Here is a 16458-nt window from a genome sequence, read left to right on the forward strand (position 1 = left end):
TCTTTTGTCTAGGATAATGTTTGCTCAGAAGGTAACTCCTGTGATCAATAGCAATGATCTCTTGTATCATTGCTATTGATGTTTATGATTACAAAAAAGGTAGAGAGAAGATTTGGAGGAGAAGAATCTTAAACTTTGAAAATGATAACTTTGCCTGTCATTTGGCTTTGGTTTTAATTTAGTGTTTGTATACATGAAGATAAGCATGTGCAAAATAAGGACACCAGAGTTGACAGTAAGGGCTAACTTGGGTAATAAGCAGGAACTACAATGGGTGATGGAAGTTACTTATATTTTCTATTGGAAAATATATTGTGATAGCAAATTGTAATGTCTCTTCAAGGCTAAAAGTGTTGCATGTAAAATTAGGAAACTTACAGAACTGGATTATCAAAAAGGTAAAATGAGAATTTCCTCAGTACTTAGTAGGATTGATTCATAGAGTTGATTTTGATATCAGTGTACATTGATTTATACTGTTTATATTTTTAAAAATAGCAACTGAAGGAAATAAAATGTGTTTTCTAGGCTTTGGATAGTGGGCTTCATGCAGATCAAGATACATGCAAACAAGACAGGGCACCTTCACACCCAAATATTTTTCTAGTTTTTTTTTTGGTACAGATGCACTGATGGATTTGCAGTGGGGGAGTTCTGGCTATATCATAGTACATAAAAAAATATGATGAGAGAACTTGTAATAGCAAAAAATTAATAGCCACCTAAACCTGACCCTGAAGTCAGAATTGAATTATTCTTAGTTTCCAACCTCTGCTCTTGTCCATGTGTTTGTAGGAAACTTGGAAATACATTACTTTTAACTAATTTGATTTTCACCCTAGAAGGTTATCTTTTATTTTTTAAATTTTCCCATGGCAGTTTTATTTTATATGGGAATAGCTCTCCAAAGAACAGACACTTTACTGCATTGAAATCAGATTGGGTCTCAGTTCTGCTACCTGTGAACATGGGCAGGTTGCTTAATCTCCCATTTGTAAAACAGGGGAAGTAACACCTGCCCTGCCCTACTGAAGTAAGATAACGCTTGGAAAGTCACTTTGGAAACTAAGAGAATTGGTAAGTATTATATTTGTGGGTAGCATTTTAAAATAAGGGGAGGGAAAAGAAATTACATTTGACTAAGTGCTAAATGCCATAGCTTTTGTCAGGCACTTTACATATATGTTAGCTCCTTTAATCCTCTGATTTAGGCATTGTGGTCTTCATTCCACAAATGAGAAAACTGTGATTCAAAGATGTAAACAGGACATATCTGATATTCAACTCTGGTAAATGGTAGCACCTGGGTTTGAATTCACTTTAATTCTAAAGCTTATACTCTTTCCACTACCATGTGCTCCCGAATGGTCTGTAAAATATTTGTTACAAGGTAGATTTCTGTTATCTCCAGTAACCTGAAATGCAGGTTGGAAATTACGCTTTGGGAAACCTTTGAAGGGCCACTCCAAAGGTTATAAAGGGGTTGGAAATGTATGCCTTCTGCGACTGATACCCACAAGACTTCTGGCTCCCAAATATATCATGAGGCTATGTCTTTGGGAATTGTAACACATCCAGAAGCTTTCTTCTTTGCTAAATGAGAGGGCTAGGTGAAATTATCTCTAGTTTTACTGAACTCTAGAATTCTGATGATAAGAGGGAAATAAGACACACATATAGTATAAACACTTTTCCTTCCTTTCTTTTTTCCTTCCTTTCCTCTTGCCCTCCCTCCCTCCCTTCTTCCTCCTTCCTTTTTTTCCTTCCTTCCTTCTTTCCTTCCCTCCCTCGCTCCCTCCCTTCCTCCCTTCCTCCCTCCCTCTCTTCCTCCCTTCCTCTCTCTTTGCCTCCCTCCCTCCCTCCCCTCCTTCAACAAGTATATAGTGAACACCTCCTGTACACGAGGCACTAGTGCTAAGCACTGCTTTCAAGCTCAACAGATGTATTTGCTAGTGAATTTCTTTCCTAATTAGTTTTTAAAATGTGCAGTACATTGAAGAGCCTGGAGTACAGAACTTCTTAGAGAAAGAAATAATTATATTTCCCATTTAACATTTCTCCCAGTCTTCATGGACTTGCTTCTAAATATATCATAAAATTAAGTGTACAGTTTTGAATCTAAAGTTTAAAACATAAAAATATTAATGAGGGCAAACAAGGGAGAAATGACACTTTTAATGAGATATGATTGTTATAAATATTCGCATAATAGTGCTGGTAATAGTCTGAAATTTCAGTTCTTACCAATGAGAATTCCAACCATATCTCCGTTTTCTCTCTTGATGTGAGCAATAAATAGTGAGAATTAGTTATGTCTCTGTTATACATGGGTTTGTAGTATAAAGCCAAGTTCTATTCTGGCAAAGGAAAACCAAATATACACTTCTACAGTATTGCATATGTTAAAACAAAACAAGCCTCCTGAATGTTTTGTTTGTCTTTTTTGAAAAATAATATCCTGAAGAGCATTAAACACAGGAAAACAATATTAAAGCTGATGTTTTCCAATATGTAAAAATCCTGGATCTAAGCTGGTTTACAAACTAAAACCCTAACTTGTTTTGCAGCCTTTGTGGAGTTTGATTAGAATGATTAAATAATGTGGGTTTTAAAGAACAATGAAAACCTCCCAGATTGACGCCACACAGCACAGCTAATGTGTTTCTTCTAGATGTAGTCTCAGAAGAGGGTTTCAGTTTACATGTAACACTGGCCTGAACGACCAAGGAGCAAGTTTGCTTTTAACAAGTCCGAGTGATAATCGTGATATTTTGCCCTTTAGTTAATGGTGCAAATTTTATTTCTCAATAGGCTTTTTGTAAATGAGATGCTCATTTAAAAGTCATCTTATTTGCAGGGCTTTTTCTGTTTTTGAGAGATTTGCTTTCTCTGACTTTGAAATACAGTGAAACCCTTTCAGAAAAAAAAAAAAAAAACTCTCTCTTCAATAGATTTTAGATACACCCGGATCACATCATGGCCCCTGAAACATAACAACCGTGCAGAAAAAGCCTGGTGTAGCACTGTTAACTTCTAAAGTCAACGGGCTCCTTCTCCCACCCCAACTTCACACCCCCTTTTCAATAAAAAGGATTTCTATTTTCCATGTTTGTGTAATTTACTACTGGGTTAACTGTGCAATCTTACAGTTGCTTCCAAAGATTAAGTCAGATGCTGCTCCGGTGCTAGAGAACTCCATACTCATGTATAACTCACTATGCAATAGCCAAAGGGATCCTTAAAAGGCTCATTCTAAAGGTGACAGATGGGTGTGAAGGAATACTTGCATTGACCAAGCCTCCTGTGAGAGGAAACTAACTTGAAGAAAAACTCCCTTTCTGGGAGGCCGAGGCGGGCGGATTACGAGGTCAGGAGATGGAGACCATCCTGGCTAACACGGTGAAACCCTGTCTCTACTAAAAATACAAAAAATTAGCCAGGTGTGGTGGCAGGTGCCTGTAGTCCCAGCTACTTGGGAGGCTGAGGCAGGAGAATGGAGTGAACCTGGGAGGTGCAGCTTGCAGTGAGCAGAGATTGTGCCACTGCACTCTAGCCTGGGCGACAGAGCGAGACTCCGTCTCAAAAAGCAAAAAAAAAAAAAAGAAGAAAAGAAAAATTCCCTTTAAGGGTTCCATCTAGTTAGGAGTGAAAGAACACTTATGGAGCACCTCATGGGAGGCAGGAACTTCTAAGTACTTCTAGGAATGACTTCTCACAGGAGGAGTCATCTCCATTGCACAGATGAAACCAAATTGAGGTCTTCAAGGACCTGCCCAAAGTCATAAAGCTAAAATGGAAGAGGAGGAATTGGAATCTAAGCGTTCCAAGGTAGAGTCTGTGATCTTCTCAGGGCACCTGCCTCTCCATGAGGCAATGCTCTGAAGAGGGTATGATTTACTTGACACTCTGGGCTTTCGATAAATTCATGCCCTTGGGACTGAAGGTAAGACAATGCCACTAACATCTGACAATAAATGGTTCCTTTGTGGAGCCATTCAAAAGTAATAAACAATGATTCAGAGTGTCCAAATCTGATGGTTAGATAGAACCCCTAAAGGCTACCAGGTTTCCTTTTGTTCTGGGAAATTAACTGAATCAGTGACAATTTTAGTTTCCTAAAGTATTTTTTTATGGTAGCAAATGCTTGTATACTACCAGGTAGTGGCATTGTTAAGAGGCTAGGAGCACAGTCTTTATAGTTAGACAAAACTGGGTTCAAATCCCAGGCCTGCCACTTACCTGCTTTGTTTGTGACCTTGAGCCAGTTGTATACCTAACCTATCTAAGACTTAGTTGTTCATCTACAAAACAAGAGAAATAATAATACCCACTTTATAAGGCTGCTGTAAGGATTAACGTAACACATGTGACTGACAATCGAGTGCCTGGGATATTTAAATGCTCAATATGTGTGAGTTAACATTACAGTCATATAGAGTTTGGGTTAATTCATGGGACCTGTTGGATAGTAATGCCAGATCAGGGAGATACTATTTGGTGAGAAATGTTGTGGCTTCTTTTATCTCTTATCTACCTGTCTGTCTATCTGCCTATCCATCTATCTGTTTGTCAACTATCATGTAAAGCTATCTGTTTTTACCAGGCAGATTGAAGAGAAAAAGAGGAAAGTTTCATTTGGCAGTGTAGACAATCAGTGTCACTGTACCAAGTACCCCCACTGGCTGCTACAGTCAATATCACTGTACCAAGTACCCCCCACCGGCTGCTAACTCAGATAACAAAAGTAAAACGTGGAACAAGGTATCCTGGTTCAAGTTACCTGTATTTGTGTGTTAATATAGCCATGGATGATTCTTATACATGAAACAATATGTACTAAGTTTTCTTTATCCTAAAAAGTAGGAACACATGTTTTTATAGATGTATGTGATATGTGTGTGTATTGATGTGTTGTTGTGTCTGAAGATTGGACTAGGGCTGACAAAAACAGTGAAAAACTAATTGCTTTATAAATAATGTTAACAACTGTGACATCAGAAAAATCTTCTGTGAAGTAAAGCAATGAAACAAACTCTCAAGATAGAAATGTATTCGTGTTAAGTGTGGGATTATTGTTAATAAAGTACATTTTTAATTAGTCATTATTTCTAGGCACATAATAGTTTTCATCACTGGGACAAACTGATGATTTCTGCCTGCTTTTTTTCCCTCTGCTTTAGGTGAACTGATTGACAGGTGATTGTTTCAGGCAAGGAACATTAAATTAAACATGTAGAAGCGTGCAATGTTTGTTATTTTGAATTAGAATGCTTGTGTATTCTTTTTCACATTTATACTTGCTTTTGACTACCAATATAGGTAGAAGAGCTTTGTAAATTGTAAAGTAATATATCAATATTAATTTTTGCAACTTTAGTTGTGACATGGAAAGAATCTTGATCATCTTAAGAAATATTAATTTTCTAAAATATTAACTTATGTAGTTACAGAATGTGGGGATAATGTTTTTAATATGGACAGAAATAAAAGCAAAATAGCTTTTGAAAAAGCATTTTCATGTACGTCAGAAGAGATCACTACAGGGGGAGTCTTTTAGGGTGAGGGGTTGCATAGGTACCTCTTTACATCATGCAATGAAGAAGAATCTACTCAGAAATGTGGAAAAAGATTAACGTTAGAGGAGACGAAGTTTGTTAAAAAAAAAAAATCGATACGTCATCTGCAAAGCAGAACATTCTTACTTCAAATGTGTCTCTTGGTGCAGTACTTATAAACAATGTCAGGTAGAAAATTATAATGACTTCCTTTTTCATTTGCAGAAAGCAGAAGCCACTGGAGAAAAACGGCCAAGAGGCAGACCCAGGAAATGGGTGAGTAATAAGATATAATTTTTCTTCTTTTTTTGTAAAGAAAAATTTCTGTTGTATTAAATGAGCAAAGTTTTATTTCGTCGATTACATGAATTTCCAACTTCTGGTTTGATGAATCTTTGAAAGGGTTAAGGCAAGAGACAAATTATCATCACTTTCTACCACTAGGCTCCAGGTGTTTATGTAGAACACTTTTCTTTCCTGAAGGTGGACTCATTTTTCTATCTCTTATCAACATCAAAAGAGGCTCCACTCTTCCTTCAAATGGGGTAACAATGAGATGATTTGTTCAGTAGATTGAGTAACTAAAGTTAAAGGGTATTATGAAACCTTGGAAGTTGATTACAAATGGTGATAAAATTCATACACAATGTGTATGTGATAACTTTTTAATGTTTTTCTTTTTCTTTTTTTTTTTTTGGTTTTTTTTTTTTGGTTTTCTCCATGGCTTTTTTTTTGGACACATCTCGTTTTCTAGGTGGTTTGTGTTTTCTTTTTCACATGGCTTTGTTAGGAAGCAAGGGTTTATTTCGAGTTTTTCTTGCTTCCCTTAGTAGTCATTCTCCACATGCAAACATTAGAGATAGCTGTATCCATACAAGTGCATTTGATCCTATAGGCACACAGATCCTGTATCTTTTGAGGCCAGAAATTCAGTGGTCACTGAAGAGCTTTGCTAATTTTACTGCTTGAACTCTGTTCCCTTGGTTGCTGTGTTACCCACGTTCTTCTGGTCTGTCTTTCCCACTGACGGAGAAAAGAAGTCCTAAAAATGAATGAAATCGTTTCTCAAGAAGGATGAGAGTATCCTTTACACCCAGTGTTGCATATGATGGGTTCTTTGGCTTTCCTTTTTCCTCTTCCCCAGTTCTTTCTTCATGCTCCAAATTTTAAAAAGTTTTTTTTTTTTCTGTTATGCTGGATTATGTGTTCCTGTTTGCCATTCTTTTCTCCTCTAGAGTTCTGTATTACTTTCTATTTACACTTTGGTATTGCCTTTCATTTAATTTATTCATCTTGTATTTTTCCTCTGCTCAACATGTGTTGGAATTAGATTTCTTAGCATAAGGAAATGGGATGATCTTTAGATGAAAAACATCTCAGTGTTAAAGTGTAACCTTAAAGTAAGGATATTTCATTCAAGCTTCTGTTCATTAAATTAGTTCTCTCCAAACCTACTTATCAACTGGTGATCATCTAGCCTGTGCTTGATTACCTTTAAAGTTAGGGAACTTGCTACCTCTCAAGGCTGCCTCTTTTTTTCTAGGAAAGCTCTGAACATCAGAAAATTATTCCATCTGACTACCTGTAACTTCAGTCCACTGTCTCTAGGTCATCCTCCTGGGAATATACAGAGTAATTGTTTTCACTTTCACTCATGATAGCCCTGCAAATGGTTGAGGACAATTAATACATACTGTTTGTATGTATCTGTGTTTTTATGTAACACATACTCCAGTTTTCTCATTTTTTCCCCATAAAGGAACATTCTTGTTATTCTTTTCTGAACATGTTTGTTCTTTAATCTTTTGAAAGATGTCACCTAGAACTAAATATCATATTTCAGGTGTGGGTTCCATAAACAGTGGGTTTATCACCTTCCTCGTTGTACATATGGTTCCAGTTATCAATTGCTGCTTAGTTAACCACTCTAAAACTTAATAGTGTAAAAAAACTATTTTATTATGCATATGGATTCTTTGGGTCAAGGATAGGCAGGGTAGAGCAGAAAGTCTTGTCTCTGCTCCATGATGTCTGGGGCCTCCACTGGGGAGACTCAAGCATCAGGGGATGACTCTAATACTTGGGATCCAGAATCTGGAGCTGTTTCACTTACAAATCTGGTGCTTTATCACGATTGGCTGGAAATCTGGGCGGATCTGGGAGTGCGTGCACTGGATCACCCATACATGGCCTCCCCAGGATAATCAGCCTTCTTACATGCACTCAGAGCTCCCTCTGGGAATTTTCTGGTAACTGAGGAGGAAGCTGCAAGGCCTTTTTTGCCATAGTCTCAGAAGTCAAAAACTGCTGCTTCCATTATACTCTAATGAGCACATTGTTGACTAAGTTGATACTGGCATACATATCAAACAGAGATCTGCTATTTTCTAAGCATCAGAACTCTGAAAGGACATCCCATACCATTGAACTAATTAATAAGAAAGACGTGTATAATCTTTCTAATAGGCAACATAATAGAAAATAGATGAGTTCTTTGAAGCCATGGGATTAATGTGGCTAAAATGAAATAAAATAAATTGCAAGCAAATACAATGGCAGTTAACAAGCAAACTAACCTCCATCAAATGGAACCTCTTAACTCTCTCAGCCTTTCATCTCCTCTGCCTTTGGGCTGTCCTATAATGGTCACCAATTCACCTCCATAGGTTAGAGTCCTGTCTTCTCAGAACCTTCCTATGGCTCCACATCTGGCCAGATAATTAATTACAGCCTGCCCTAATACTTCGAAGTCATTCAGTTTACATCTACCTTTCTTTACAATTTTCTTTCTCACCACGCATCCTTAAACAGTTGATGATTCAGCCAAGCAGGAGTTAACTATAGAGCAATTAAAGGATTTATATGTTTTTTTTCTTAACGGGTTCTTGCTAATTTAGGGGGGATCTGGATTCCAGGCATCCGATCTTCCTGTTGGGTAAGAAGCACATGTGAGGCCTCCACCACAGAAATCCTTGTCTTTCTGAGAATAGCTGGGTCATTTTCTTTGACTCTCCTGGTTTCTAATTTTTACTGGCTGTGAGAATGGAAAGTATTATGTGGTGAATTGTTACAAGTCCCTGATTTGGTCCCCAAAGAAGAGTTGTTCTACTGAGAAGAGGAAATAAAAGGAAATTGTATATTTTTTCTAGACAGTGTGTTTCCTCTTTGCTTGTATATCTTCTGTTGGGTAGAGTACGCAGCCAGTCACAGCAAGGCATTCCGTTCAATGGCATTCTTTGCTGGAAAGCTTGTGCTGAAGAAATAAATCATTGCATTTTCCATAGGAAATGGGCTTATACTTTATAGCAAGTTCAGTTCTTTCCAACAGTGTCATTCACCGATTTCCTTGAGTTAGAGATATATTTTTGAACCGACTGGATTCATTAGGTATATGGGTTAGAAGCCAAATTGTTCCCCTTTTATTCTTGTGGAATATTTTGCTTTGTTTTAAAGTTCTTGTGCTTCTAAAACTTGTTCCAGTAGATATTATAGATTCATGTAAGAGGCCTGGGGAAAGATACCTACCGAGGAATCCTCTGATCTGATGTAATTGGGATCCATATGGGTAGGTGTGGGAGAGAAACTTGCATCAGTCTTGCTTTCAGAGGGGATGAAGCATTGGCCAATCCAGTGATCTAATGAGTGTGTTAGCTAGATTTGCTTAAGAACACTTCTATTGTTTACTTTAATTCCCTTCATCTTTTTTTTTTTTTAAATCTTCCTAGTTTGAACTGGATTTCAGATCTATTGTTTTTATGAGGTGGTCTGATTTTCATGTGTATGTGTGTGTGTAGAAGAGGCTAGAGGTAAACCGGGTCTCTTTTTTTCCTGGCTTTTTATAGTTAAGAGCTCAGGCTCTGGATTCAGATGGCTTGGGTTCAAATTCTAGCCCGTCACTTAGCTAACTGGAGTCTTAAGAAATCACATGACCTTTAAAGGTCCAGTTTCCTCATCTGCAAAAGGTATATTTCTCATAGAGTTGTAAGGATTAAATGAGATAATGCATGCAAAGGGCTTAATAAAGAGCATGGCACATAGGAAGTGCTCAGTAAATGTTGGAAATTATGATTAATTTCACTGTACACTTTCATTTTGACATTAGCTGTAGGCTAAACCTTAATTACTTACAGCCACCAGTAGTTACACATAGAATGAAGTAACAGAGTTATATGTCAGACTAACCAAGTACCCTTGAAAGTATCATTATGTCCTCAATATATTTATGCTGAATATTAATCAAGTTTAAGAACTGCTTATAAATAATACTAAAGAACATTTTAATTCTCTTTGCTATTAAGGAGGAGTTTTACACTGCAGCTTAGAAGCCTTTCTTCCAATAGTAGAGATTTGGTGTCATGTGGTGTTCATCAGTTTGAAAAGAAGTATTTCTGCTGTTTGCCTCAAGATGTACATACAGAGATGTGGTGATTCTCAGAACTTCTATAGAATTCCATTAGCCAGTCCTGCCAATTGAAATTTGGCATTTAATATTTGCATTTTTCTATTCTTGCCTATGAAAGGAGCTCATCACATACCTAGTTTAGTGATGGAAAGTATTTGGAGAAAGTTTTAGAGAGTGAGGCTTAGGCTCAAGAATACAATGAAGTAATAAAGTTGTTAACCTCATGTATAAAATCCTCCATCCAGATGTTGCTTAGTGATGCAGCTAGTGCTTCTGGAGGAAAAGAAGCAAGAACTAAATAATGAAGACTACATCAGTGGGAACAAGTGATACTTTTAGGTGTTTTGTTCTCAGAATATTTTAAAAGAAAGGAAATTAACAACAGAAGAAAAATATTTCCCAATATGAATTAATGGTTTTTAAAAGAAAAAAAAATCTTTCTGGAGATACTAAGATTGACCTAGAAATTGATCCAAGGACCAGATGCTTAAACTTCACTTCAATTGGTCACTAGAAAGATCCCAGCAATCCCCAGCTGGTTTCTCAGGCTGCTGATTCCCTTTATTTGGTAATGGGGTGTGTGCAGTACGTTGATTAAAAAATATGCATTTCCATTCCATTGCTTTTGAAGGGGGGCAGTTGTCTTTCTCTTTTTAAAGAGCTTGTGATACACAGGAAAGTGATGTAATTTTATTTATTAGACAAACATGAGGATTCTAGATAAGACAACAAGGGTTTTTTTCCCCTAGTTTATTGAAATCTAGAAATTTAAGTGATGATTTGAGGATCGAGAAGGGAGAACTGAATCAAAATAAAATCTACTACACACATTCTTTGGTTTTGGAATTCTTTGGCCTTATTTTAAAGATCCCAAGAATTAATGTATTGAAGAACCTGGAAATCTGATTTTGAAGCTAAAACATTAAGTTTTACATGTCCATTACTTTTTCCCTCCAGAGGTTTGCTACTTAAACACACACACATGCACACGCACACACACAAAACAAAAACTTTTAGCCGTTTGTAATTTAAGACTTTCCTTGTTGAAAGTGGCCGGGCATGGTGGCTCATGCCTATAATCCCAGCACTTTGGGAGGCTGAGGCGTGCAGATCACTTGAGGCCAGGAGTTCGAGACCAGCTTGGCCAACATGGTGAAACCCCATGTCTATCAATAATACAAAAACTACCTGAGTGTGGTGGCCCATGCCTGTAGTCCCAGCTATTCAGGAGGCTGAGGTAGGAGAATTGCTTGAACCTGGGAGGCAGAGGTTGCAGTGAGCTTGGTGATCATGCCACTGCACTACAGCCTGGGCAACAGAGCAAGACTCCATCTCAAAAAAAAAAAAAAAGAAACTGAAATATATAACTGCAATGTTTAGAAAGGAATATCCAATAATGTAGATTGCAGATAATTGCAACTTTGTACTGGAGTCGGAGGGGAAGAAATAGCTTTGATATAACATCAAAAACTGTCTGCTAATGGAATGTGTGAAGGTGAAATCATTTTCCCTTAGACCCTTGCCATTATCACATGCTTTAAAAAACAGGAGATGCTCTTTTTAAAGCAACTGCATTTTTAAAATATATGCTTAGTAATTAAATATAAATTTACTGATGCATATAATGCATTCAAAGTTGGTAAGTAATATTTTCTGAAACTATCTTTTCCTTTGCAATATTTTATGATAAAAATAGAGTACTTTTCAAATTTTTTCGCTATGGGGAAAAGTAGCTTAGTATTATTTTAATAGTTTACCACAAAATTCACTAAAATGATTATTTAAAATTAAAAGATTAAATATGAAAACACTAATAAGTCATATCTAAAAGGCAAGAATTGAATTTGATCATTCATGTTTTGATTCAATACTAACATCTTTTTCATTTGTTTTAATATGTAAGTGCTATTCTTAATTATTCTGTTAAATGAAGACTTTCAAAAAAAGAGATTGATAATCTGCCCTACTTCGTCAGCCAGTTCATCCAGTTTAGCATGGCCAACCTCTACCAGACCCTAACCATTTAGGATTATAAAAACATTGACTGCAGAGTCTGAAGCTCCAGTGGCTTTGCTGCTGTGCCAAAATAGCATCGACTATCACCAAGGAAGAAGAGATTTTTCTCACTTGTGTGGAGTGGCAAATTCTAGACAGGAGGTAGTTCATAAAAATATCTTATTTCTCCATATGCTATCATCAGATCAGTAGAGTCCTGGCCAAGACAGTAATCTCAATTTTTAATTCTAATAAAATGACAAATGTAGAATCAGTGACAATTTTGTATGACAACAAATGTATGTAAGACTTTCCTTACACAGTATACTATCCCTACTCCCATACACGTATTTACCTACATTCACCTTACTGTAAGTGTTTATGGATGGTAGTAAATATTTCTAAAAGGTTGGAAATCCCCACGCTGTATATTAATAAAATTAATATGCCACATTTTTTTTTACTAGGTAAACAAGTGAAATGATTATATTCCAGGAGAACATTTTTGTTGTGTTTTTAAAGGTGGAGCCTGCTTTTATAAGGGTTGTTGTTTTTGTTTTGTTTTGTTTTGTTTTTGAGACAGTTTTGCTCTGTCACCCAGGTTGGAGTGCAGTGGCACAATCTCGGCTCATTGCAGTTTCTGCCTCCCAGGTTCAAGTGATTCTCCTATCTCAGCCTCCTGAGTAGCTGGGACAATAGTCCCACGCCACCATGCCTGGCTAATTTTTGTTTTGTTAGTAGAGACGCAGTTTTGCCATGTTGGCCAGGCTGGTCTCGAACTCCTGACTTCAGGTGATCCTCCCACCTCAGCCTCCAAAAGTGTTGGGATTACAGGCGTGAGCCACTGCTCACGGCCTTTAAGATTTTTTTTAAAAATCAAGGAATTCCTGATTCTAAACTCTTCAATACTTGACACAAACATTTAAACATTTTTGACAACAAAAGATGGGATGAAACCAAGCCTACTCCTTGTACTCCAGATTGAAAAAAGGACCTCCGCATTTTGATGGGCTGAATACCTTCGGGCAGGTTGCTTAATTTATCCATGCCTTTTCTCATGTTTAAGTGCCTGACAGGAACATTCTGTCCGTAACTAATGGCTGTCAAGCATTTATGGTTGTAAAACACAAAAACCTTTATTGCTGCAGCCAGCTCTATCATCCAGGGACTGATTATTGAGTTTGTGACGATCCAGCCTCTTGTCCCCTTCTTTGCTTTGTTTTCTCTGCTCCCCCCTGCTGCCTGCCCTTTGGCCATTTCACTGCTCATTAGCGCCTCCACCAGATGGGGGGCAGGGTCAGGAACAGGGGGTCAGCTCTGGTAAAAGGCTTGGTAAGAAGGAGGCAGAGAGTAACAGCCAACATAAGGTTTTCAGATTATCTACATCCAGGCTCGCCCCCAACCCTGTCCTCAGGAATCACTGAATGCAGCCATGACACTGAAATTTGCTTTTCATTCATTTTTTCATTCTTATAATAAACGTGGTTTTATAAGTTAGTTAAAAAGTCTTTTTCAGGATGCCGTAGTAAACAAGAGTCCCTTTTGAGCATTTCCTTAGTAAACGATGAATGGCTGCCGGTCAAGCTTGTTCTGGCAAGTCCTTCGCCTCTGTTCAGATTCAGAAGAATGGCATCAAATCTATGCTTACATTAGACTCAGGTTGTGGAACGTAGTTCTTTCAATTCAGGTTTAGGGAATTTGTCTGATGATGCTGAAAGAGTCCTGTTTGGGTGTTAAGAGGCCACAGAGCTAACCCTAACTATATGACCAAGGAAAGCCCGTGTTATCACATTGTACTGTAATTTCAGTGCATTAACTCAGAAAATGCACCTCGAGTGCCTCTTTAAAGGTGATGTTGTGCAGAAGGCACAGCATGTACAGGACAGAGATAGAGACAGAGGCTACTGAAACACTTTTTTTTTTTTTTTTGTTCACCTATTTGGTTGCTTGTCTCTTTCTTGGCTGGATCATTTAAACCCTAGAGTTCCAATTCTGAGACCCTTTGATTTTGTGATTTTCCCATTTGTCTAAACATTTTGCCAAAGCCTTCTGACATTATTATGAATCAAGTCTGTGCTGAGTCCTAGGGATGCCAAGGCTGACAAGATAGGTGGGGCTGCCTTTGGGGAATTTATAGTCTGGGGAGCTCTAAGGAGATAACCTGATACCTGCCAGGTAGATTATTATTCTGTGCTTCAGATGTTAGGAGGCTAAATTAAATAACAGTTTTCAAGTATTTTGAGCTCTTTAGAATTTAAGTCCTTCCATAGAAGTAATTATATTACTTTCCAAATCCTAATGACACACTGTTTGAATTTACCTATGTTAACACCATGATTTGAATGTATGTGTATATGTATACATTCATACTATATATATATACACACACACACACACACACTTATATATGATATATGAATTGGTTGTGCTGTGCGCTGTGTGCCTGGGGTTACATTCTCTCATTATCATCACAGCAAATATTAAAGCTAATACAAAATGTATACAGATTTGATTTATCAAAGTAGTCAAATTTTATCTAGTTAGTATTGGCTTAAAAAGATAGGTGTTAAATCGTCAGATACAGGCTCCAAAAAGAGGGAGAAAAAGGGAATCAGAAAAACCAGGAAAATTCTGTTGAGCCATTTAACATATGGTGATCTTATTTTTCCTCTTTGTGCATACTCAATATAATTTATGTTTATCAAATAATTTTTAAATCACCAGGTCTTATAGCAACTTAATTATATACTTTAATATTTCTGAATAGTGCAGCCCTTTGTGTTTTAAAATGAGCTCTTTGAGGGTTGGGTGCATATCTCCTATTTATCTTTTTACCGTCAGCACCTAGGACATAGGAGGGAATTCAGCAAAGTGATTAAGAGCTCAGACTGCCTGGGTTCAGGTATCAGCTTAATCAAGGCAAGTTGTTGATCATCCCAGCCCCAGTTTCCCTGTGTGTAAAACAAAGGGTAATCATAGTTTTTGTCTGGTAGGATTGTTTCATAAGAATTAAATGAGAAGCCATCAAAAAAACTTTATTCAGCATGTGGCAATCTCTCAATAGGTCATAATTGTTGATGTTAGTACAGTCCCAGGCCCATAATGGTGCTTACTAAATGTTCCATGAGTAGGATGACAGTTTTTCTTTAGTGTGTATAAAGCATGGACTTTGAATTTTTGTTTTCCAGTAATGAATGTGGATTTGAATTACATTCTTTGACTTAAAAAAAAACCAAACTAATGATTTGTATATCCAAAGAGGCTACAGTAGGTTTTTTTTTTAAAAAAAGCACAACCTATAGGCATCAAAGCAGTATTTGTAATAATTTTGAATTCCATCTTATGCCTCTCCACTAAAGAAGTGAGCTGCTAGCCACTATCACCCAGGCCCGATAGAAACTTCGAATGTCTTGCCGTATATTAATGTTTCCATTCCCTCACTCCTGGAAATAGCATTCTGCTTTCCAAAATAGACTCTTGTGCTGTACCTTAGAAGGATTTTTGTCACAATTTTGGGTCATCAGAAAAACAGAAGACAGCTTTATTGGCCAAACCTCATGAACTAATTTTCTAAGGTAGTTTCTCTCTCTCTCTCTCTTTTTTACAAAAAACTTATTTTAATGGCCTATTTGTGTCCCATTTTCTTTCTGTTAATTTTTAGTACCAACATGAGAATAAAGAAAAGTAAAAAGTCAATAACTCTATTTGTTTCTTTCAAGGGCATTTGAAAGCACTTAAAGTGATATATTAAGGCAGTAGGGTGTACAACTAAAGATTTACTGGGGACAACAATCTGAAATCCTAGGCTTACTTCAACATGGGAGTAAGTACTTCAGTTAGAATAATAGGTAGCAATGTTACGTAACTTAACAGTTTAAGCATTACCAATAACGGAAGTGCAGGTTTACCAAGTTCCCAGAAAACCCAAATATCTTCAATATTAAGGCAGTTCCCTGGTGCAGGAGGCACTAAATCCCAAGAAGGTGAGATAATAACTATATGTGCATGGAGGAACATGGACTCATACGATTATGGTTGGTAATGTTCTAGAAAGCACTATTTGTTTTGCGGTCCCTTATTATTTCCTGTTCAGAATGATTCTGATGTCAGAGAAGATACATCCTACGCAGTTTGTGTCAGAAGCTGATCCTCGAGTGTAATTTCCTTATTACAGGGTCTCTGTCCCTACATTTTCTTTCCTGCCATTATTCTCTCAGGTAGTCCAACTTCAGTATTCTTTAAATTCTCTAGCGGAAACTTGATGAGGCATTTGCATGCCTGGGCCCACTCTCCTAGGGGTGGAGTTAGAATGTATGAACATGGCCATCTTTGTGGCCCCTCATTGTCTTGAGAGATGGACATTCTTGGCACTGGATGCACACCTTATAAGTTTTAAGGAAAGGATGAAAAGGCAATGAGTGATAATGCTGTCCATCTTATAACATGTTCATTTTTGTGCTATTACTAAATTTAAATTTCTCTTTTAAGAGAAAGTATAGTTTGATT

General features: G+C 37.2%; 1 protein-coding gene across 4 annotated transcripts in view; it reads left to right on the forward strand.

Moving 5' to 3' along the window:
* Nucleotides 1-16458, forward strand: part of HMGA2 (high mobility group AT-hook 2) — a 144150-nt gene that overhangs the window by 11403 nt on the left and 116289 nt on the right. For 3 of the 4 annotated variants that reach the window (XM_054445175.2, XM_063646471.1, XM_063646470.1), the window contains exon 3: nucleotides 5781-5831. In XM_054445175.2, coding sequence (XP_054301150.1) covers nucleotides 5781-5831 — 51 coding nt within the window. Of the gene's footprint in view, nucleotides 1-5780; nucleotides 5832-9397; nucleotides 9476-16458 lie in introns of those variants that run through there. The other variant, XM_054445178.2, reaches the window with a different exon arrangement.

This window comes from Pongo pygmaeus, chromosome 10 (genome assembly GCF_028885625.2).
Source record: "Pongo pygmaeus isolate AG05252 chromosome 10, NHGRI_mPonPyg2-v2.0_pri, whole genome shotgun sequence".
NCBI classification, from domain to species: Eukaryota; Metazoa; Chordata; class Mammalia; order Primates; family Hominidae; genus Pongo; species Pongo pygmaeus.